The sequence below is a fragment of the Scophthalmus maximus genome, chromosome 2 (assembly GCF_022379125.1).
Source record: "Scophthalmus maximus strain ysfricsl-2021 chromosome 2, ASM2237912v1, whole genome shotgun sequence".
NCBI lineage: Eukaryota > Metazoa > Chordata > Actinopteri > Pleuronectiformes > Scophthalmidae > Scophthalmus > Scophthalmus maximus.
The window spans coordinates 29,904,094-29,928,403 of NC_061516.1; the positions used below are offsets into that span (position 1 = coordinate 29,904,094).

The 24,310-nt window shown below is 39.7% G+C and overlaps 1 protein-coding gene across 2 annotated transcripts in view; it reads left to right on the top strand.

The window, feature by feature from the left end:
• pcxb (pyruvate carboxylase b) overlaps window positions 1–24,310 on the top strand; it is a 249,637-nt gene that overhangs the window by 6,638 nt on the left and 218,689 nt on the right. For both annotated transcript variants that reach the window (XM_035624173.2, XM_035624172.2), the window contains exons 2-9: window positions 6,990–7,129; window positions 9,473–9,566; window positions 10,070–10,160; window positions 12,230–12,395; window positions 12,824–12,969; window positions 16,063–16,180; window positions 17,741–17,808; window positions 19,629–19,712. In XM_035624173.2, coding sequence (XP_035480066.2) covers window positions 6,991–7,129; window positions 9,473–9,566; window positions 10,070–10,160; window positions 12,230–12,395; window positions 12,824–12,969; window positions 16,063–16,180; window positions 17,741–17,808; window positions 19,629–19,712 — 906 coding nt within the window. In that variant the 5' untranslated portion in view covers window position 6,990. The remainder of the gene's footprint in view (window positions 1–6,989; window positions 7,130–9,472; window positions 9,567–10,069; window positions 10,161–12,229; window positions 12,396–12,823; window positions 12,970–16,062; window positions 16,181–17,740; window positions 17,809–19,628; window positions 19,713–24,310) is intronic.

Sequence of the window (24,310 nt, forward strand, 5' to 3'; positions counted from 1 at the left end):
TGTCCTGGTCATTCTTAAAGGGTAGAGTGTTTTTTGTTCATGTTTTTTTTGGGAAAGATTTTCCTAGACTCCTTGAGGTTTCAAACCTGTGTTCCCTTTCACGCTCAATGTTCTCACCTTAATGCCACCACTACTTTTAATTCCAGTCTGCAGAGTTGTTTGTGTGTTTTTGTCTACTGTTGTTACTGTAGTGCCTCACATTTTACCGATGTCTTGCACTAGTGTCTCCTTCTCTTTCTTTTGTTCTTTAATGCCGGTTGGCAAAAAATGTTTAGATTCCCTTACCAAGACCTTACGGCAGAAGTAATATGTTACCTGCTAGAAGATAAAAAGGGAAAATATATATTTTAGACAAAATGTTAGTTGCATAAATTGAGTGACAGGCTGATTAAGTGATAGAATTGAGTTGGTGATGAGAAAAACACTGTTAGTTGGCCAAAATTAATTTGCATGAGCAGTTTTCATTACATCCTCACCAGGGTGTTTATAGGCAGTAAAGCCAATGTAGTGCATTTAGCGTTTAGACGAGTGAAAACTAGTTCCTAATGTCTTGCACGCTCTGAATGACAGGCACACAGAGAGGGCTGGTAAAGAGACTAACAGGGATTGTAAAAAATCAACGTGTGTGTGTGTGTGTGTGTGTGTGTGTGTGTGTGTGTGTGTGTGTGTGTGTGTGTGTGTGTGTGTGTGTGTGTGTGTGTGTGTGTGTGTGTGTGTGTGTGTGTGTGTGTGTGTGTGTGTGTGTGTGTGTGTGTGTGTGTGTGTGTGTGTGTGTGTGTGTGTGTGCTTCTGAGCGTGCGTGCGTGCGAAATTGAGTGGTAAAGTGAGTCTTTTACTAAAGATGACTAATGATGACTTGCCTGATGCACTAAAATGTAAAGGGTGACTCCAATACAGAAGTCCTGATATTCATACCTGAAATGGCATCATTTTATCTTTGTCAGATATAGTTTATTAGGGCTTTTACCAGGGAGGTGGGGGCAGGTAGCAGTGTGTGTATTTGCCCCATGATCAGACAATTGGGGCAAAGTTGATGGTAGTTAAGTGTATTTCTGTGTCACATCAGCACTTGGCGTGTGCGTCAAAACAGAACAGGACTTTGATCTTCAACAAGTTAATGAATGAACCAGAAATCACCTCTGGTCTTCTAAGCCAGACATTAAACAAGATATTATCAGTAGCCTTTAATTTTTGACAGAGCAGTGATTGATGCATGTGGCAATGCATGTTTGACGTGATTCATTTGTAACCTCAACTACCAACCTATAGGGACTTATGATGAACTTTGTCCCACTGAGTTGAGTCCACAAGACCTTTAACCCTATCAAGTGAACTGTGAGTTTATGTACCCTAAAGTTTGAAATGGTCAGAGGTCTGCAGCAGGTTCTGTGCCTAAAGATTCCATCTTATGGAACTAAATGTTATGGCTGCATAGCTTCAGACAGATTTCAGATTTCATAGGCCAGAGTTGAATGTGTTACCTGTGAAGCAGAACATTCTTTATAGTGCTCCCAGTGATTACAGTGACATAACTCTTTGATAATATTAAGTTCATTGAGTGTCCCATGGTGTTTTGTGAAACTTTTGTAAATTGCTGATTGAATTGACTCATTAGGGGAAAAACTGTTTTTACCAGAAAGAAGAAGAAAAAGTCTTCTTTCAAAGCCTGTTAGAAAAGCTTGTTAAATGCCGAGCAAATATCCTCATTTCATCCATTTTAGATGATGAAAGACAGACTGTTTCTACAGGCACTTCTCAGGCTACTGCCTGAATTCAGACTTAAAGATAATGATACGTTTGCATTAATGCTGTGTAAGCCAACGTTTTGTCCACACAGATAATTGATTGGGAATCTTTGCGGAATCAATTAAGAATCCGACTGATACTTACAAAGTAACTGTTCTCGTTAAAACCTTATCAATTCACATCTCTACCCGGGACAAACCAATGAACTGTAACTATGAGAAGATGGTTATCACTATAAGTACAGTTGTATGTCTAGGACAAAATGGACTAAGCGTTTTCAAAATACACACATCCAGTGTTCTGTCAGGAGAGAGGGTCCACACACAAAATCATTACTTACTTTTTTTCTTCTTTTAATTATTTATTTGTATATTTTGATACAGAACAGTTTTATCTCCGTTGTATTCACCAGAGCCATAAGAGGAGGCAAACTGTCAATATGACATTGAGGTGCCAAAACCAAAGTGATCCTAAAATGGCTCTTGTACAGCTTCAGTGCCTCCAACATTTGACGTTCCTGTCATCCCACAACATATCCTTGAGTTTGCTTCATTGTGTTTTGTCATCGTATACTTGGCGTGGCACATTTTAGTCAGTGCAGGAAGATGAAAATAAAAGAAGTGAGAAGGAAGTGGTCTACATTGCAAAACAACCGAATAATCAGAGAGGGAAATCTTAGGATGACATAAAATGACAATGGCCTTTGTTTTCCTTCTAATCTCATTCAGTGTCTTTTAAAAAAACCAAACTGTGGTTGTTATTTGTTTCTTTGGGGTCTAACCTTGAATAATTTTCTTCTGTCTTTGGATAGAAAATAGAGCAAAGCCTTTATTTATGTTCCGATCCATTGATTGTTTGTGGTGTATTTTGTAATCAGGATGTAACGACACTGATGGAGCATTTACGTTTTATGAAAGTCAAAGGATAGATGCATTGGTTTAAGTCACACTTTCCAATCATATGATTGACAACATCACTGTCTAGAATATTTTATACTGAAGTGGCAGCATGCCTGGGGCTTTCAGTGGATTTTCAGTCATCAGATCAATGGTCATTTTGAATGATCTGACTGTAACATCATGACTGTGTCTACTTCATCTTTCAAGTTTCTTTCCACGGTCTGGTACATTCCCGGTTTTTGAGAGATCAAAGAGCATTTTAGATAAATTAAATTAATCATCATCAGGCTGCTGACTGGAACATTTTAAAACGCAGCAGTGCACAATGTTCTTGTGGGCATTTGTCACTAGGCATATTCCTACCAAATATCAAATAAATGTATAGTTTATATTTGTTAAATCTATAAATACAGATTTCTGTACTCACTTTAACTGAGTGTAATTAGCAGAGACCTCTGTCTCTATACTGTTGATTTGATATATATATATTATCAGTGATCACATCAATCTACCCCACTTTAATTAATGTACTTCTCTGGTTAAAAGGTTGTAACTCAGCATTGTTGGAGAGGTAAGGTAAATGCAGGGCATAGATAATGTTGTATTTGACCCTTTTTTTCCTGCTGTTTGAAACACTTATCTTGTCTCTCTTTGCACCGCTGTCGTCTCCTAATCGTATTCAGGCCTCGAGACACTGTATCTGTTTCATACTGTGATGCTGTTGCCTTTGTGTAAAGAGTATACAGTTTCAACCCGAAGCCAACACATGCTGTATCAGACGGTCCCAAGACCATTCATTTGGTCGTTTACAAAGATATGTCCCGCATAGTCATATATTACAGCATTGGTTTTGAGTAACAATAAACAGTATTTTAGGCTGTATTTGCTTCAAGCTATCTGATGATCAAGTCAGACATGTAATTTTTGGGTTGATAAAATCCATTGAGTGTGATCACTCGATTGTGTGAATAATTCTAAATGTGTGTGAATGTGTGAGATCTGCTACAGGCTGGTTGGTCATTAACCTTTAGGTGAAACCCAGGAACCACTGGTTACAAATAGGAAGAGTTTGTGAAGGCTGAAACTTCTAACTGTGAAAAAGTTGACGATTTGGATAAGATGTGACTTAAAGCTGGTGTGTCGGAATTTTACATAAAAATTGAACGTCCATACATTCACATTTGCCATACGAGGTCACACAATGCTGATTAAGCCCATCGGTGGCAGGTAAATGTTTTTGCAGTCTCTCTCAGTATACCAGCGTTTTAAATCTGGTGTCTGTGCCTGGGCTTGGTTAACTGTAGCATTGCACTTCACATCAACCAGAAATGATCGGCTTGCCAGAGCTGGAGAGGGGAGCAACTGTAGTGACAGAGCTGGAGCAGGCTGCAGCAACTAGGAGTTTAGTATAACCTTTGGTGGAAAAAAAACAAGTACGCATCCAAGAAAGGTCTCTGATGCTCCAGATAAAAAAAGAAAGAAACTGGGCATTCAAAGGAAGGAATTAAGTCAAAACCAGAGTGATCCTGAAATGGCTCTTGTACAGCTTCAGTGCCTCCAACATTTGACGTTCCTCTCATCCCACAACATATCCTTGAGTTTGCTTCATTGTGTTTTGTCATCGTATACTTGGCGTGGGACATTTTTGTCAGTGCAGGAAGATGAAAATAAAAGAAGTGAGAAGGAAGTGGTTTACATTGCAAATCAACCGAATAATCAGAGAGGGAAATCTTAGGATGACATAAAATGACAATGGCCTTTGTTTTCCTTCTTATCTCATTCAGTGTCAAAAAACCAAACTGTGGTTGTTATTTATTTCTTTGGGGTCTAACCTTGAATAATTTTCTTCTGTCTTTGGATAGAAAATAGAGCAAAACAATCCATTGATTGTTTGTGGTGTATTTTGTAATCAGGATGTAACGACACCGATGGAGGACTTACGTGTTATGAAAGTCAAAGGATAGATGCATTGGTTTAAGTCACACTTTCCAATCATATGATTGACAACATCACTGTCTAGGATATTTTATACTGAAGTGGCAGCATGCCTGGGGCTTTCAGTGGATTTTCAGTCATCAGATCAATGGTCATTTTGAATGATGAAACTGGGCATTCAAAAGAAGGAATTTAGTCTAGAAATGAAACAAATGCAGCTGTAGTTATAAACATTGTTTTCACAGGTCAACAGTATTTGTGTAATTACTGCCAAAAGGGGAGAAAAAAAGTTCCACTTTGCAGGTTTTAGACTCTTTAGATTAAAACACACAGTCCGGCCGAGAGACTCTTTGGCCTCGGTAGTGTTACTTGAGGTGCGTTTTGGTTTTTACCCGACTCAGTCATCACATGAACTTGCGGCGAGTCTCCTGATTCTATCTGTGCAAAGCATTGTAAGATCTCTATATCACAGCAACAAGACTTACAACTCTGGTCTCCAATGAAATATAAAGCAAGGGAGACCAGGGTAATAACTGTAATCAGAAGGTTGAAGAAATTTAACCAATTTATTTTGGGTTAAAATGTTAATGGCAAACATATGTTAGGATCTGACCTTTGCACTTGTTTCCTTGTCCTGAAGTGTTACAATGGTATTTTTCTTTGGTTTTAGGTGATTGAATGATATGAAAATTCAGGGATCCCGATGTAGTGGCCCTTCTACATTATAATGTCGTCTCGATTGACTGCATTGCTGTTGTTTGACCACAGTGTGGCAGCAAAGGACTGTCAGTGAGGTGTCCCCTTGTAGTCAGAGCAGGACAAGCTCTGGAGTGGAACAGTTCCCATCAGTAAAGCTGTCAGTTTCCACACTGTGCATGAACCAGTTACTATCCACTTGAGGGGGTAGGTGTTGATTATTTGCTCCATCATGAAGTAGGTGGTGTTGTTTGTGTATCCCTGTGTGTACCGGTGCCACGTGGCACTCACTTGTTGTTGAGCGGTTTCATGTTTTCATTTCAGCAATTGCATGAATTTAGGGGAGTTCAGATTGTAAATGCAGCCATCAAAACACAATACAAGTGTAAGGTTTAATCAATGTTTGATTTGTGTGTTTTGATGTGTGCAATGAAGAAGTTGCCTTTTTCATGTGATAATTGAAATTACTTTGTTTGAGGGTAGTCCTTCAACACAGTCAGGGCTCTGAAGAAATGAAAATAAATGAATAAATAATAACAAATTAGTACTTTGGTGTCATTCTGTTCAGTGATTCATGTCAGTCACCACTGTCCCTGAGGTCGAAGCTGGTTTATATTTGAAAGATATATTTGAACAAGATTTGTTTCTTTCCAACTTGGACTAATGTGGATAGTTTGTATTATGTAATTCAAATGTTTTGGGTCGGGAAATAGAATCAGTGCAATTGGAGCAGCAGCAGCAGCAGCTGATTGGTTCTCCAACCTCTTCTGTCCTTTGGAAACATGATACTTATATATTAGTTTTAACTGCATTGTTAAAAACACTCAATATACAGTAATAGACCAAGAGCGGACCATCAATATGGTTGGCTAGTTGGAATTTATATATACAATTTCTGTTTTTTTTTTGTTTAAAAAAAACAACTATTATAGACCTTTTCATTGTAGTTATTGTGACGACGAATCCTGCGTGTGCGTGCGTGTTCGTGTGCGCGTGTGAGTGTGTGTGTTCACATTTGTCACCATGTATTTTACCAAAGACTAGTGACCTCAAGATGGCAATGTCTGTCCTGAGCACAAACAAACAAAATAACAGAAGCCAGGCCCACGGGCCTCAAATCATTCATACATGATAAAACTTTGCCTTCCTTCGTGTTGCAATGGTTCAGGAATCTTCCTAAATATCAGTGAAAGGCCAATTAAGTTTTTCTGAGGAAATACCGTGCAGTTGAATGGCAACCACAACCCTCGGCAACAACTTAACAGGGCCTGACGTTTAAGTAGATTTAATCTTTTAAAACAGGGCTCACACTTCTTGTTTAATTATTTCAAAGCCGTGTCATCATTTTCCTTTGAGCATAATTTTTCACCAGAGAAATTGAATTTAGCAAATGGTTACAACATAGAGGTTGTAAGAAGGTTTGATCTGTATGTATTGATTAGACCTTGGTGTTTTGTTCGATCTAGATTAGATGACTGAGCCAGATGGTTTACCCTCTTGACTAACTGGCTGCATTGTTGCTGAAGAACCAATGTGCATAGTTTCTTATATTGAGTGGCACCCAGGACATAGAAACTGTTGGATAACCTGTCTTTATCTATGTGTTTCTATCTCTATCTTGTATGTCTCTGTTGCCTCTCCCCTTCACCCAAGTTTGAACTATACAAAGACATTGTGTATCGTCAACTTCCCCCCCCCCCTCCTTTGTTTTAGGATGATGATGAGATTCGCTGTAGGCCGAGGCGGCCTCAGCCTGTTGGCTGTGAGACGTGCATGTCTTCTCTACCGCTCCACCCACTCTGCCCCGCAGAGTGATTATCGACCAATCAAGAAGGTCATGGTGGCCAATAGAGGTACGACACCCCCACACCACCACCATCTACATCCTAACACTAGTAATTCACCACTGAAGAAGGCAATTCAGATAGTCCTACTTAATTAGATGCAGTTTCATGTATAATGTAAGAATAAAGTTACAACATTTACAATCTTCCTGAGGCAAAACAGCAGACGCTCTTAATTTTAAATGGCTACCATTTAGTTTGCCTTGGTACATGGTGTTATTAAGCACACATTGTATATGGGTGGCTTTACTCGCTAGTGGTGTTTGCTTTAACCCAAAATCAGTGAATTTCTTTACATAATGGAAACGGAGGTGGAACTACTACCACTGCCCTGGAAGTTATAGTGCCTCATATTAAACTGTTGTTGAATTTTGTGCACGTCTAATGTCACAGAGGTATTTAATTGAATATTATTGATAATGAAAGCTAAAATATATCTCTACATTCCCTGGAACCTAAATGAAATGTGTTTTATGCAGGGTTCAAAATATATATTTTGTCCACAAAACCCAAATTGGAAACACCAGTTGGCAAAAAGCATTTATTCATTCCTTTCTAAGCAGCTAGAAATTAACATAAGTGGGGTCTGGAATGGAAATATAATTATAGACAAGCCCAGAGTTTTCTAAACACTAAACAGTAGCCAGTATGGTTGTTACACGCGACGTAAACATCACTGATATGCTCTGGTAATACTTATAATCGCCAAACTCCCTCTTGTTATGCGTGTGCTGTCCAGAGAGGCAATCAATGTGCAATTAGAGTGACTCCGTCAGGTGACGTGCAGGATTTGAGCGACAAATAAATGTGTTCATGCATTTAACTCTAATTGCTTTTCAGAGCTTCCCATTATATTCATTCCGTGGACTTATTTAAAATGTGTTTCATTATTTCAGTATGATTGTTGCGTGCGTTTCCAATGTAATTCCAATTTTGGGCTGGTACTATAAGCATCGCACTGAGCATATGCATCGCATGCATACATTCATATCATGTCTACCCTCCCATAGAGTCTTCAATCCATTAATTTGATTCCAATAGATTGTGATCTGGGCCTCACACACAAACACTCCTTCGCATACAGCAGAGTTTACCACCAATCTCTCTCCAGACCGTGTCCAGCCTCTGTGTGTTTGTGTGTGTGTATGTATATATAAATGTATATGATAAGGAGAGAGCCTGGACCATCATATTAGCCCAGATTGCATTTCACCAAGAGAGCACGTCCTCTCCGTCATTGCTTCTTTGCTGTTTAACTAATATTCTCTCTAATATCTCCCATCTTTGCCCTTCTCTTCTCTCTCCCTTTCCGCCCCCTGTCATTTTCCTCTAGGCCACTTGCTGTCTTCCTTTTTCCCTCCATGATTTTGCCCCCCCCCCCCCCCCCATCCCTTGCTATTCTTGTCTCCTCTCTACTCATTTCTCACTTTGTTAAACTTGCCAAACTATGTTTATTTTGGTTCAGGTGCCTCAGTTCTTTAAAACTTCCACACAAATGCCCTTTTTTTCCCTTTTTGCATTGTTCTCTTCTAAATGTTCAGTATTTCCTGACATTACATTCTCTAGATGTCTCCCCTTAACAATTACATTTCAACTGCCTGACTTTCCATACTATCTTTCATCCTTTTCATGTTCTTCCCCAGAATTCACTTTCTAACTTGCCCACTTTCTCTTTTTGCTTTTAAATGCTGCTCAAATGTTTGAACATTCTCCTCCCCTTCAAGCAAGAACAATTCATCTTGCTAGTTTTCTGTGACTAAACTTCTTCCGCCTCAGTCTGTGCTGCTTGAAAAACAAGCATTTGGCCCCTGTGACAGCAAGATAAAAGGCAGGCAGTGTTTTGCTTGTCTAAAACTGCGATGTTACACTCTGTGTTCTTTAACTTTAGAAAAGCAGAAGACCTGGTGCGGTGTCTGTTGATATTTTTGCGCTGTGTGATGAAGTATACCCAACGGAGCCATCTTTTTAGCATCTCATGTATGACATGGAAAACTGAAGTTTATTTTATTCTGTCAATGGAGGCGTTAGTTGCAAATTAGGGCCAATGCTACAGGATGTTGACTAACTCATGTAAAAGTCTGTGTTTATGGAAAATTGATGAAAGACTGAGAACAACAGCATCCCACTATACAAACACACATAATCAGCTTAACTGTGGATCTCTAATGAGGACACATTTAAATAATGAAGGGAATAAATGTGAAGGAGAGAAAAAAAAGAGCCTCCTCTGGGAAGGAATTCAAAGACAAATAGGTGGGCAAAATGCAGCAAAGTAAAACACAAGCACAATATGGGTTGTAAATGAATTTACCACCTCCTCCATTCCTCACATTTCTTCTTCTCGTCTTCTAGGTGAGATTGCTATCCGTGTGTTCAGAGCCTGCACCGAACTGGGGATTCGAACCGTGGCTGTATACTCTGAGCAAGACACTGGACAGATGCACAGGTAATAATCTCTGCTACACCAAATGCGTCTGCAGTGGGTTAAGCGGCACCGACACTGCTGGGTATCGACCACAAAATGCTAACATTTGATTAGACTCAACAGTAATTAAAGGAAGCTGGGGAAGGTTCTTCTGCTCTCCTGTGCTGGGCCCAGTCTTTGTTTTGCAGTTTGTATTAAGTACGGACATAAGTATAATTGTATTGACATAAGAAACATTCAGGTAATCACACTGCTTTGTTTACATTCGCAAACTTTCTAATCTGCTGCACTGTGAGCCTTTCCTCTGACCTACCTAATGTCTTTATTTTCTAAATTGTGTTTTCCTGGCTAATACATCTTATCAGCTTTTAATTCCACCTGGCTCTGCTTCCTCCCTCACTCCTTTCTTTTTTAAATCACGTCATCTCATTTTCTTTCTTTCCCATTCTTCTCTTATAACGTCAACTTGTGGCCTCCTTCCTTACCATTTCACTTATGTGAATCCTTTGCGCTTGTCTTCACAGGCAGAAGGCCGACGAGGCTTACCTGATTGGGAAAGGCCAAACACCCGTGGCTGCATACCTGCATATTCCTGACATCATCCAAGTAGCCAAGGTAAAGGGCATCGACCTTTGCTGGAAAACAGAATGACATGTTTCAAAGGAAATTTAACTAATACTAAATTACAATTCAGGTTTTCACAATATACAATCATGAAAACAGTGTGGCCTCATAGATTGGCACCATCTTGCATCAATAAGAGGTGCACATTTTGATTAAGAACAGTGTCTCTCTCCATGTTCAAAAACTTAACTAAGCTTTAATTAAGCCATCTCAGTTCATTTTGCTCAAAGGCTTTTACTTTGACGTAGTTGAAGGAAGTCTTTAATTGGAATTAAAGGAAAAGTTGAACATTTGCCTATTTGCTCTCTCTCTGAGAGTGAAATGAGAAGATTTTATTTATCTGCATTCAGAGGACTGTAACGTCCTGTGGACATTAGGCAATTGGCAGAACTTGGTATGGACACAGCAGTAAACGACTAGCCTGGCTCTGTCTAAAGTGAGAAACTATGCCAACTAACACCTCTAAAGCTGTCTTATTTCTATGTTGTCTGTCATCTATTTAACCTGGTCACAAAGTAAAAAGAAAAAATGACAGTTTTAGGGGGCTTTACATTGTTCTGTGTTGCTGTGATTTAGTGTGCTCGGTTCAGGTTGAAGGTTGAATAAATGCTCTTAGGCTGTTGATCTACTGTTGACCTTACGTTTGATTTTCAGGAAAAGCCCTGCGACCTTCCTGAAACTGGAAAGTCTCTTCTCTTGCTGTCAGTGATATAGAAACATTTTATGGATTTCAGTAGCTTACTATTAAATGACAGGGGGAAAAAAATCCCCTTTTTGTCCCTCTTCACACAGTCTTTATTGAGCTTGATTGGCACGAAGGAAATTGAAAGAACTTATCCCTGTCCATCCCTCACACCTGCCCTATGTTCATCGTTCATGTTTTTTTTCCTTTGTCCATCGGTATTTGACTCCTCCATCATCTTGTTGTTGTTGCTAATGCTTCCCTCCATCATTTCCCTCCTTTTCGTTACCACTGTCCATCTCTCTCCCTCTCTTTTTCTTCTCCGCCACTTATCACTGTGTTGAATCAGATTTGTTCCTTGTTGCCTCCCCTCCCTCCCGTCTTCTCTCCATCCCTCCAGGAAATGCTGCCAGTTGTTCATTATCATTTTTCAGATCAATCTCTCACAGTTGATAATTTTCTGCGTGGGCATGTGGTCAGACAGCCCAATTCTGGGAACCTTCGGCATCCAACTCATTTCTCAGAATCCATCTGTCTATCTGGGAGCGCAGCCACCCCCTGCCAGCAAGGAGTGTGTCTTTCTGTGTGTGTTCTTCTCTGTCCTGCGCTTACTTTTCCACATTCAGTGCATGTCATTCTTCACCCTGTCTATCACTCTATTACCCTGCGACCAAAATAACCATCCGTTTCTGTCCCAGTACCCTCTGTGTGTGTCTCTTTAGCTATGTTGTACTGTTTGTGATAATGTGTGTCTGCTTTCAAATGAGAGTGCATGACCTTTGCTTGTATGAATGTGTTTAACCTGGGGTGTTGTGCTATGGGCACGATTGGGTCAGATTACTTTACTGTTTCCGATACATATTACGCGTGTGCGTGCGTGCGTGTAACAGCTCCCTTAACAACGGGACAGGCCATAATTATAGTCTACCTTGTATCCAAGAGCAGATGGCACACACTGATCCAGAGATGGCTCTATCTGTCAAGCGCGGCAGTAACTGTGTGTGTGTGTGTGTGTGTGTGTGTGTGTGTGTGTGTGTGTGTGTGTGTGTGTGTGTGTGTGTGTGTGTGTGTGTGTGTGTGTGTGTGTGTGTGTGTGTGTGTGTGTGTGTGTGTGTGTGTGTGTGTGTGTGTGTGTGTGTGTGTGTGTGTGTGTGTGTGTGTGCCCGTGTGTGTGTGTGTGTGTGTGCCCGTGTGTGTGTGTGTGTGCCCGTGTGTGTGTGTGTGTGCCCGTGTGTGTGTGCGCCCGTGTGTGTGTGCGCCCGTGTGTGTGTGCGCCCGTGTGTGTGTGTCCGTGTCCAATAACTTAAGTGGGAAGAGTTTCACTGCAATAAATAATGAAAATGGCTTTTTCTTTATCTGTCCCTCTCTTACTTCTCAGGACAACAATGTGGATGCTATCCACCCAGGCTACGGGTTCCTGTCTGAGCGGGCAGACTTTGCCCAAGCATGTGCTGATGCAGGAGTGATGTTCATCGGGCCAAGTCCAGAGACGGTCCGCAAGATGGGAGACAAGGTGGAGGCTCGCTCCCTGGCCATCAAAGCAGGTGAGAAGAAGGATGAATGGCATAATTACAGATAGAGGGAAGGTAATAATTTGAATCGTTGCAATAATATTTTAAGCATTTTTTTTTTACGTTACACAATTATATGTTACTAGATTCACATTTTCTCAGCTTTTTTACTTGCCCTTTAAGTGAAAATTACACTCTCTCTCTAGTGGATTACAAATACCCTTTTATCTATTTTGTGCCACAAACCGGTTCCCTTTTGCTGTTGAACTATTTAATTTTAGTTGTTTTTTTTAAACAAAATCTTATAATTTTAGAATGCTTAGCTATTTTTCAATCTTAAAGGATTATACCAATCCATTTCACTTTAATAATTATTACTCTAGTTATTTGTTATTCTTCATTTTGTAAGTATAGGATTTATAATATTTCAAGTATCATATTTCTCATCCACCCATGTCTAGGTGTACCTGTGGTCCCAGGGACAGATTCCCCCATCGCCTGCCTGCAAGAAGCGCAGGTGTTCGCCCAAACATACGGCTTCCCCATCATCTTCAAAGCAGCCTACGGAGGAGGTGGCCGAGGCATGAGGGTGGTCAGGGAGTACGAGGTGAGCCTGTCGTCGGCTGCAGTGCATGATCACTTCTGTCAGAGGTGTAATTTAACACCTTGCTCAAACATCATAAATCTTGTCCTGATGCCTTTCCAGCAAAGAGAAACAACCAAGCCAGCCTGATGGCCGGCCAGCCTCATGACAAATTTTGGTTTTCATTTTCATTAATTTTCTATTTGGTGTTTCATGAAAGGCAAATGCTTGGAAATTACATCCTGGTAATTCATCTCTCTAGGCGCCAATCTGCCCGTGTTTTGGTGTGTGCGCTGAAATTGCCTCCATCACCTAGTGAAACCTTCATCAGCGAAGGACATTGTGAAATAATGTTTCAGTGTGGTAACAGTCCAGGGCCCGCATTTCAGATACGCTTCTCGGTGTAACAATTATCATGATTCCAACATGAGTGATTTTTACATGTTAATATATAAACATGTATTTCTACATACATAACATATGACCATGAGATGAGAAGCTGTGGGCAGGCAAAAATGCTTTTTGAAATTAGCCATGTATTGTGCATTCCTTGACAGATTTATATCTCCCAGTCTGTTACCATCTTCCTCCTCTTGGCTATATATGGGGGACATCACCCAGACAGCAATGATTCTCTGTCACTGTAGTTGTCACAGTGATGACCACATAGTACTTAAGAGAGAAGTGCAGGCCAAAATTGGAATTTGTGGGTAGTGTCACTCTGTGGTTATGTTTTCTTGCTCCACATTTCTGTTTTGCTGTTAAATGATACAGATATGACATTACAAAAAGGTTGACCTGAAGACTATGCAAGACTTGTTCTGTGCTCGCCAAAATCTACTTTGAACTGGAAGGAAAAAGTCACACTTACAAATGTAATATATGAAGTGCAGAAAACGAAAAACAGACTCTGGCATAGGCTACCATATACATAATGTAGAACATTTGCATAATTTATTAAATGTATTATTCTGTGTATACAGTTCCTCTGCTCTTAGTTTCAACTATGTTGAGAATGCTGTGCATTATAATATAACAGCATTGCTTACAGACAAAAAGTCACCAAAAATATGTTCAATAAGCTTTTGATAAGCATGTACATCGCTCTGCTCATGCACTATGTGCTGTTTTGGGAGATGCTTGTAAAAAATGTAGTTATAAAGATCAGTGGTGAATCAGAGATATAACTGAGCGAATCCACCTCGTCATTCTTCATGGCTGCTAGTGGTTACTCTTCATTTATTTCCTTTAGATTTCTGAAAAAACTAAGAATGAGTAAGGTGCAAATCAGCAACATAACTTTGTCTTTTCTTGCTTAAAAACCTAAATGTATGTGAGATAGTTGGGTTTATCAAATACAGTATATAAAACATTGCCTCTTTAGTCCTTGATTTTCTTACTCAACCAATACTGTTTACTATTGTATACAGTAAAAGAAAGGAAAAATAAAAAAATTCCTCATTTCTGAGAATCTGGAACTTTTTTCAGTTGTTTTTTTTGCATGAAAATTGCCTGAAATATATCAGTTTTACTGTTATAAAACATTACACTGTTATACGTATACATCATATTATAGGTAGGATGCCCCCTAGTTTTTACATTCACTACCACCTGACCAACACTGGTCAGTGTCGACCACAGCGCTTTCATGCTTTACCCGCTAATCTACACGTGGACTGGCAGTGTTGTGTTGTACTGTAGTCACTGAGCCTCACAAGTCGGCAATCCACTGGAAAGTATGACCTTTTCTGAGTTGTACCCCAGTCTAATTAATTAGTTGTCGACATTTCTAGTTATTCAGGCGAGTCACTGGGGCCTCGGCAGCTCCAGTTGATATGATGTGAGGAAATTGTAAAGAGGTTTCTCTGCGCTGTCGGGACCCCAAGCAACAATGCACAGATTGACTTTTTATTCCATTAAGGAGCTTGTGGGTCATTGGTATGCTGAATTAAAAGAGTGAGCCCTACTATATGCATCATTATTTCAGACAAGATGTGCATGTTTGCTAATAAGCAAGGTACCAATAAAGTGCCAGATTTCTCCCCAAATTTGATGTGATGTGCTTCCCAAAGAGGAAGAGAGAAAATTAGAGCTGCACGAATCAAAGCTCCAGTGGGCAAAGCTGAAAGACCGACTGAACTGACGTGGAAAGAGGGCAAATGGAAGACTGCTAACAGAGTCTTTCAAAAGTCTTTGGTGGCATTTATTAAAGTGGAAGTGCACCAGCTACTAAGCAATGGAGGGTTGGGGATGGAAATAATTTTTAATATTTGGCCTCCTACAATATACCACTGAATTTATTAAAATGTTTTTTTAAACTAGTGTAGTCTGTGATGATTTCAGTGAGCAGTACCAGAAAACTATATGGGGATATGTAAAAAGTAATTTCTAAGGAACAATGACATGATCAGAGATGGATAAGATGTTAAAGGAATTATTCGACATTTTGGGGAATATTCCCTTTTTCTTATTTTCCATTCAGTGCAAAACAGACGTGAGAGGAAACCATTCCTAGACTGACCAGAAATACTTCCACTGTTTTAAAAGAAGCTACTTTGACAAAACAGCAGTCTGTTATTGACGATGCAGATGGCGTCTGCTCCTGCCCTGAGCACCTGGTTGTTTGCGTCCAAGTGAATCTTTCCTCAAAGTTATGAGCTGACAGCTGAGTATGGCCCCTGCATATCCTCTCTTGAGGCCCTGGGAAGAGGGCATGATGGTGACTCAGTCTTTCCCCAGTGGAGGAGACTGGATGGGCTGGCTGGACGTCACACTGACAAACACAGATTGAGCCATGACGCTTAGCATGCTGGGTCGTGACCTTCCAAAGTCTGCTCCCAGAGATCTTGTGTAGCATCTTGCTCCCTACGGGTGTGTAAACATTCATGTCAAAAAGAAGGGGGGAAAAAAACAACTGCACGGCATCACATGTGAATGTTGAGGGCTATAATACTGGTGAAAACAGGAAATAGAAGTTGTACTAAATAAAAGTAGAACACCTGATGCTGCAGCAGCGAAACACCATGAAAACCATACAAATTCTGTGCTGTGACTCTTTTTCCTTTTGAATGGAAGCACTAACTCGGACGTTATGGATTTTTCTCATCTGTTTGTCAGGAACTGGAGGAAAATTACCAGCGGGCCTACTCTGAGGCCCTGACAGCTTTTGGGAATGGATCCCTGTTCGTTGAGAAGTTTATTGAAAAGCCAAGACATATTGAAGTACAGATCCTCGGTAAGTGCACTATGCCACTTCCTTTGTGTTTGCCTTTAACTATGGGTCTGTCTTTTGTTTTATGTGAATTGACTGAAGTTCATTAAGACAGCAAGATACATAGACGTCCTTGAACTCTCACAGTGCCAAGGTAGGAAGATAGACAGATGAACAATGCGAGTGAATAAGATTTATTGTCCAGCAGAGGATTCTCCAGGCATTATTTTTCTCATTATGGTGAATGTAACTCGATAACCATTCATTGTTACTGAACTGCAATTCAACACTCACAGGAAGTGTCTGCCCTTTCAGAATATGCTGTGCTGTACGTGTGAATATGTACAGTTCTCTATGTTCTTGTGTTATCTGTCTGCGTTTTGGAAGTGCTGTCTTTGTGTGTATGTGTTTCAACATTTATTTTGCTGTGATGTAGTCCTGTGCATGTGTGGTCACTGAGTAATTACTGTCTTCAGGGCATGCTAGGGATTTAGTGAATTTTCTGAATCACCTGTTAATAGGCATGTCTTTGCCAACCCTCTGTTTTTTTTCCTGCATCCCCCCTTACCACCCCTCTTACTCTGCCTTCTCCTCCAAACATTCCCCGTTTCATTTAGTTTATTCTGCCTCTGATTATTTCTTTTCAAATTTCCTCCACCAGGACAATCGTGTCTGGTGATGTCTGTGGGTGTTCAGACAGTCACTCGAAGCCACCAATTTTATACTATATATACATACATATATATATACATATATGTATATATATATGTATGTATGTATGTATGTATGTATATGTGTATGTATATGTGTATGTGTATGTATATGTATATATATGTATATATATATTTATGTATGTGTATATATGTATATGTATGTATGTATATATATATGTATATATATTTATGTATATATATATATATATATATTTTTTTTTACAGTTACTTGTCAACCTTAAACCTTGGGCTCTATTTGTTAATATAGTTATATATCTCACTTAGCTTTTTCTCTGTGACTTTAAATCGCTCAAATTAAAGCTCAGACATGGCATCCGAGATGTACACATGTCATCAACTCACATCATCCATCTACCTCACACTCATATTCAAAAAATCCAGCGCAAGGCAGTCTTCAGTTAATCTGGAAAATAATTTACTAATGAAATGCGTTGTCATTATCATTGTTAAAATTATTGGTTTTGTTGATCCTTTTCTGGATTCTCCCACACATTAGATGTTTAAGTAAGCCCCATAACGTATCATTAGTAAAACAATATGTGTAGTCCATCTTGCAAGAAGTTTCGTCACCTAGTGGTCTCTGGAGTCAACTGTCTATGAGCACTTGGATTGTCAGTGTTGACCAGTGTGTCATGTATCATTTCATGCCATATACACTCTGGTTTAAAGACATGGGTTGTAGAAGCAGTCACATTGTCACAAATACAGGCCCAAAGTCTCACAAACTGTCTCTGGTTGACAAAGCTTTGAACTTTCTATGTGATGTCTAAAAGTGAACCTGGTACCAGAGAATGTTTCTTTCTTTCTTTCTTTTCTCACCTACTCGTCGTCTTGTCTCCCGTTTCCCCAGGTGATAAATTTGGTAATGTCATCCACCTCTATGAGAGAGACTGCTCCATTCAGCGGAGACACCAAAAGGTTAAGTCCTTTTTCAAATATTAATCTAACCCAAATATATTTTTAAATGTATTTATGAGCACCTTCATTGCATTTCTGCTGTTACATAGATTAGCATGAAGTGGACGTTGACGTTTACTGGGCTTGAAACAAAGGGCATAAGCTGGAATCACACTCGCTAGCTCCGCAGTCTACTGAACATACAAAAAGGCTGTAGTGTCTTTATATCCCATTTATTCAGGCGAATAGGCCAATTAAGCAAGATAGAAATAATCAAGGTTATTATAGTCGTGATTATAGCATTGATTATTATGGCACTCGTGTCCTCGGGTATGATAGATGCCCATAACAGCAGGGGGTAAGAGGATTATATACTAATGCAAATAAGCCACTGTTTCTGCTGTAAGATTGGGAGTCTTGGTACAAGAAAGAAATTAGGTATTTGTGTCACCTGACTGGCAAAAATAACTAAAATGCCTGAATTCTACATAAAAGTGAAAATGGTAATTGTCTAATCATCAGTCAATCATCACAGGAAACAGATTCATGTGTATATTTCATTACATATTGTCAACTCAAAGCAGTTTCAATCGTTGTTTTCATCATTTTCTTCCCTTTTTAATCAAATTATAGATGATAATCATATTAGCGACTCTATTCATGCCAAGGCTGCTGTTCTTTAACTCACTGAGCCTTAATCTCCCTCTGCCCTTAATCTAAGATCTGTTTGAGTCTCAGAAACACGAATAGTCGCTTGTTGAAATGGATTTGGGATGGTAGATCGCTGATTGGATATTTTTAGCTTTTCTCAATGTCTTGGAAGTGTTATTCATCCTTGGAGTTTTTTTTAAATTATCCTTGGAATAAGATTTGCGGAAAATCAAATTGAGTTCTTGTCTTTTTATTTTAATCAGACACAGATCAAATTGTTTTGAACTAGATTCAATTATTTCTCTTGGATGGCTTGACTTGTTTGACACAGTGGAATGAAACCGATCAGCCTCCAGCGTGAGCGTGATGAACCCTACCCACCCATCAGACAGAGCAAATGAAACGCTGAATGTGACTTCAAATGACTCGCGCCATCTTATTTGCTAAGGCTAAGTTACATGAACTGAATCTAAATAATGGTTACTGTAGAATAATGCAAAGTGTAGTTTTGTGGGGGTTTTTTCTTGTCTGTTTTTAGAATCAGCTGAGAACTGGGAGAAGATTTGGCTGCATTTTCTTAAGCAAATTCAGGCAGTGCATGTTAAAAGCCTCAATGAATAAAACCTTTGTGTAATGTGAAAGGTATCACTTGTAATGATGAACCAATAGAGAATCATTACCCAGCTCTGAAGTTTCCCCACAACTCTATGGTGAGTTTCAGCATCTGTCAGCTCATTGTTTTCACTTTGCAGCTTGCAGTGTTTCTGTTTTCTTTGACTTTCACTGATACCAACACTGTTGTAACTTAAAAAAAAGTCCCTGCCACTTTACACTACCTGCCCAACACCAATCAGCAAACAGAGCTGGTAAACAAATGGATAACAATTCCGTTGCTTACCATTTTCCAAATTTCCTTTGGCCTTGTCTTTTGGGTTTCTTTTTTTTATGAAAAATTTCTTTCAGTGGTCCAAAGGCCGCATTTCATCCAAGAGAATTTGGAGAATTTCCAGCATCGTTGTCGGGCTAGATTGATCAAAATGTTTAGAATTTAGCTTTTTGTTTATCCAGATTCTTAAACTGTTCCAGATGCAGGCATGATGAGAATACCCATGAGTTTATATATGTATTCATATATATGTAAATATGGTCACTTATGGCATTATCAATAAAATCTTGTTGTTGTTTTGAAGGTTGTGGAGATTGCGCCGGCGTTCCAACTGGACCCTCATCTGAGAGACCGACTTCACGCTGATGCGGTCAACCTTGCCAAACAGGTATGGTTGTGTGATTTGTGGGTTGGTCTTGAAGCCCGTATCAATCAGCCACAAAGCACTTGTAATTCCTGTCTCTCTCAGTCTATCATACAGTCATTCCTCAAAGATTCAGGTCACTTAGACCATTTTATCACATGGGGGAAAATGCCCTGAAGGAAATGGGCAAAGAAAAGTTTTATGACACATCCCATATTTAATCATATTTTAATTAGAGCGCACAAAATTAATAGTTGTGTATTAAAACGCTGTAAAATATTCATGTGGCTGTAGCCTGATGTTGAGGTGGGTTATTCACATGGAAGCAGCAGTTCCCATGAACTGTCAAGGCAGGTATTAGCACTTTGAATGTGCTGCTCTTTCCTTTAGACCACTAGTTAAGAAAAGTTGGCAGACTTGGTTGCTCACTGAAAACCAGTGAGGACACTTGAGCATCGGGATGTATTGTGGAAGTAAAAAAAATGAATGGCGAAGGAAATTTGCTAAGTCTGAACAGCTGGATTCTCCAGGAATTTTACTGTGCTGTATACCTGTGATTCAAATGAAGGATACAATAGTGTTTTGCCAAACTTTGAAAATGAAAATGCTATTTGAATGTGTGAAAATAGATGTCAAGTGTGCAGACAGTGAATGCAATTCTGGAAATGAGTGTTACCACCATTTTTGAGTGTATTTCTTAAACAATTATGATTATTTGTCACCACTGTGCTCTCTGCTTAGGTGACACATGGAAAATCAGTCCCTGCTAAGTGAAAGCTAACCATCGTATTTGACCTTAATATGTAGTGCAGTTTTTGGCTTTGGGGTTGCGCAAAAGTTGGCTCAACTACAACAGCATCACTTCAGTCAAGCTTCATCTTTCAGAGGAGATTTCAAGTTATGGCCTTTTCAGGTAATGGCCCAGCTCAGGAGTGGAGGAGGGAGGAGTCAGAGCAGAGGCAAGAATGGGGGTTTGCTGAAGGAATGTCCTTGATGATAGTGATGGAGAAATGGTTATGTAAGTGAGAAGTAGACATACATACATACATATATATATATATATATGTACGTGGACAAAATTGTTGGTACCCTTCCATTAAAGATGGGTCATGGGTCCTCCAGCAGGATAATGACCCAAAACACATAGCTAAAAACACCCAAGAATGGCTAAGAACAAAACATTGGACTATTCTGAAGTGGCCTTCTATGAGCCCTGATCTAAATCCTATTGAACATCTGTGGAAGGAGCTGAAACTTGCAGTCTGGAGAAGGCACCCTTCAAACCTGAGACAGCTGGAGCAGTTTGCTGACGAGGAGTGGGCCAAAATACCTGTCGACGGGTGCAGAAGTCTCATTGAGAACCACAATTAAAAAGCAATGTCTGATTTTCATTAGTTACTTCCTGTCTCCAAACTTTGAATTCATGTAAAATAAATCTCTTCGGTAAAAAGATTTATTTCACATCATAGGCAGAATAGGCATTGTCATTATCAGTAATATAGTTGACTTTCTGCCGGTCGTGGCTGTGACCTTCGTTCATAACCAATGCTGAGGCTTCAACTTTTGTACTTAGTTGGATATTATTAGTGTGTGTGTGTGTGTGTGTGTGTATGTTTGTCATAACCTTATGGAAGCATATGTGAGAGACGGTGCAGGGTTTATTTTAAATTTTTAATGGTCTGTGTTGTCCTTTTATAGAGTAGAAAATGAGATATGGTGCATTTATGTAGAACTTGTGTTTGCATATAACTGTAGCCCTTACCCCCCCCACTTATATAGGCAAACCCCCACATTAAGTGACACTTATATTGTCTTAAGTTTTCATAGTTTACTGTTGTTTTGGAGGAATTCGTATTCCAACTCTTTCTGTGCTGCACCTGAAGGTGAATGTGCTCCAACACTTAAATGCATCCAGTCCAATTTGCAGTGTAATTAGAGCCTTTTCATTTTAATCAGCAGTTTACTGTAATGGAAGAGTATTCCAGACATACTGCTTTTGTATCGAGTGTGTGTGTTTGTGCACACCTGCACGTACAGACATAGGGTCTGTCCCGCGTTTGCTTGTGCCCAAACACCACAGTGTAAAAACACACAAAGATGTGCATAGAAAAATACACTAGATGATGTAATGTCCTCAATATTGGTTCTCAATGCTCTCACACACACACACACACACACACACACACACACACACACACACACACACACACACACACACACACACACACACACACACACACACACACACACACACACACACACACACACACACGCTCTCTCTTACTCACTAACACACTATATACACATTTGCCATCTTGTCTCCTACTCCCCAACACACACCTGCTATTTCTTGGCTCTCATCTGGTGTTAATGGCAGCTCCATAGTGCCGGCACTCTGTCCCCCTTCATCTCACCGTCTTTGTGTATCGCCCGTCTTCCATTATCAGCAGCCGACATCTGAGCCTTTCAGAGGAACAGCTCAGTCTTTGAACTTGCTGCAGGCCAATGGTACATTGCCTTGGCAGACAAAGTTGCCTGGCAACACTGATGGCAACAGGAAGTTACTTCAGCTCGCAGTAAAAAGGGTTGAGCTGAGAGTGGTAATCCCAGATATTGTCAAATGACCCACTGTGCTGTCAAGTGTTATCTGCTGCTCTAACAGCTGATTTTGAATATTGGCTTGGACGTGTTTTTTGTTTGTTTTTCTATCTCTCTTCAGCGCTCTGATTGTCTGGCTGCTGTGTCTCTGCTTTGTTGTCTTTCTGTTTTCTGGGGAGGACTAAGGCTGACATTTAATTTAACCAACACAAGCCATATCTCCGCCAGTCCTGATTAGTTTTATGAATGATGCATCTCACTATAGCATTGTGAGATTTTCATAATCAAATTGATTGGCCCACTGATTGGAGGCTTCATTTCTTGCTCAATCATCCATCACAGATTATTTTATATCTGCATTGCTGTGCAGCAGTTTAGTATTTTAGCACCTGCAGTGGGTTGAGGGGGTTTGGATACACCACTCTAGAGTAGATGTCGCAGCAGACCCCCCCTGTGCTTTGATCTGCTTAATTAGCATGCGTTTTATGAGTTTTATGGTGGGAAGTAAAGTTTTAATACCTGCATTTGGGCATAAATCCTCCTTTCTCCACCATCAACAAGTTATACACTATGTGCTGTCTACGAGGCATGCAACATCTGTGCACAAATGGCCTGTGGTTTACCTGCCAATGCGCATGCTGCACAATCATATAATAGACTTTAACTACAAAGACATAAAACCACATTAAACATGACATATCTTTCTACACAAATTTATTGACAAAGTTCCATTGACTTCCTCAAGATAGTTGTGTAAGTAAAAAGTTTTATTTTTTACTTTTGCTGGTTTGCCGGATGACTTTGTGGGCCACTGCATAATTCATGGGAGGATGTATTTACTGTTGTATGACAACAGATTAGTTACCATCTCTTTTTACTAACTTACTGCTGGCCATTAACACTGAATGTCTCTGAATGCTTTCAGAAGAGAGTATGCGTTTTGGGGAACCGAATGAAAATGGTCCTTTGTCGTTTGTCGACTTCAGTTTCAGAAAGTGTTCCCATAAGGTCTCTCTGCATTGCAGCTGCCCTGGGCTTGCCAAGCATGTTACTCTAGAATTCTTCTTCTTAACTTTGAATATTTTCCTCTTTCCAAGTTGAATTTGTCATTTCCATTCATCTCAGGTTTATCCCTTCGCTCCAGTACAATCATACAAACTTGTATTCAAGATCTTGGCATTTAATTATGTGAAATAGTCACAAGTGAAATCCCAAATGTGCAACAATGTCATTGTAACGTTATTGACCAATGAAGAAAGTTGTTCGATGTGCTTAAATTCCAACTGTTTACTGCTATAGTTATATCCCAGTATAATACTGTGCCATAAAAAAGTTGTTGACAGTAAAGCCAGTAGGACTCCTTCATCAAACGAGCTTTATCCACGTAGGGAAGCATTTCTTTCCTAACTGCATTCCTCCATCGTGGTATGTTTATACAACCAGAATGCATGAATAGTGAATTTATTACAACCTATCATAAACACAATATCTCTATGTAAAGTGTTTGCTTAACTTGTCACATATTTGTCTAAATTTAGTAACCTAGTGCCTGTGTTCTTCATTCAACTACACCCAGTGTTTTCGTGTCAGGAATCTTATTATTTTATTGACATTTGTTTTCAGAGAGATATTGAGTTGATGTACTAAAGTTATTTTGCATTTGTAAACAGTGTTTATTGTTGTTGCTCTAGAATCTAATTTTATTTACACTAATCCTGTTCTATAACCGAATGACAATACAATATACGTAAGGTAAATGAAACATTATATGGCTATACCCTTAGGAGAGAACCCCCACAGCCTCACCACTTCCCCTCCAGAAACCTATTGGCAAAACCCTGCAGTCACACACTGAGCATGTGAACATTTGACCTATCATATGAAGCCAAGGATGCATGAGCCATGCATTTGCCCTGTTTGCCCCTCAGCTACCTTTAGATTAATTGGTGTGAATTTGGTGGTGACACTGAGGTTAGGAAATGGGAACTGTATTTACACACGTCACCATCGCATTATTAAATGAA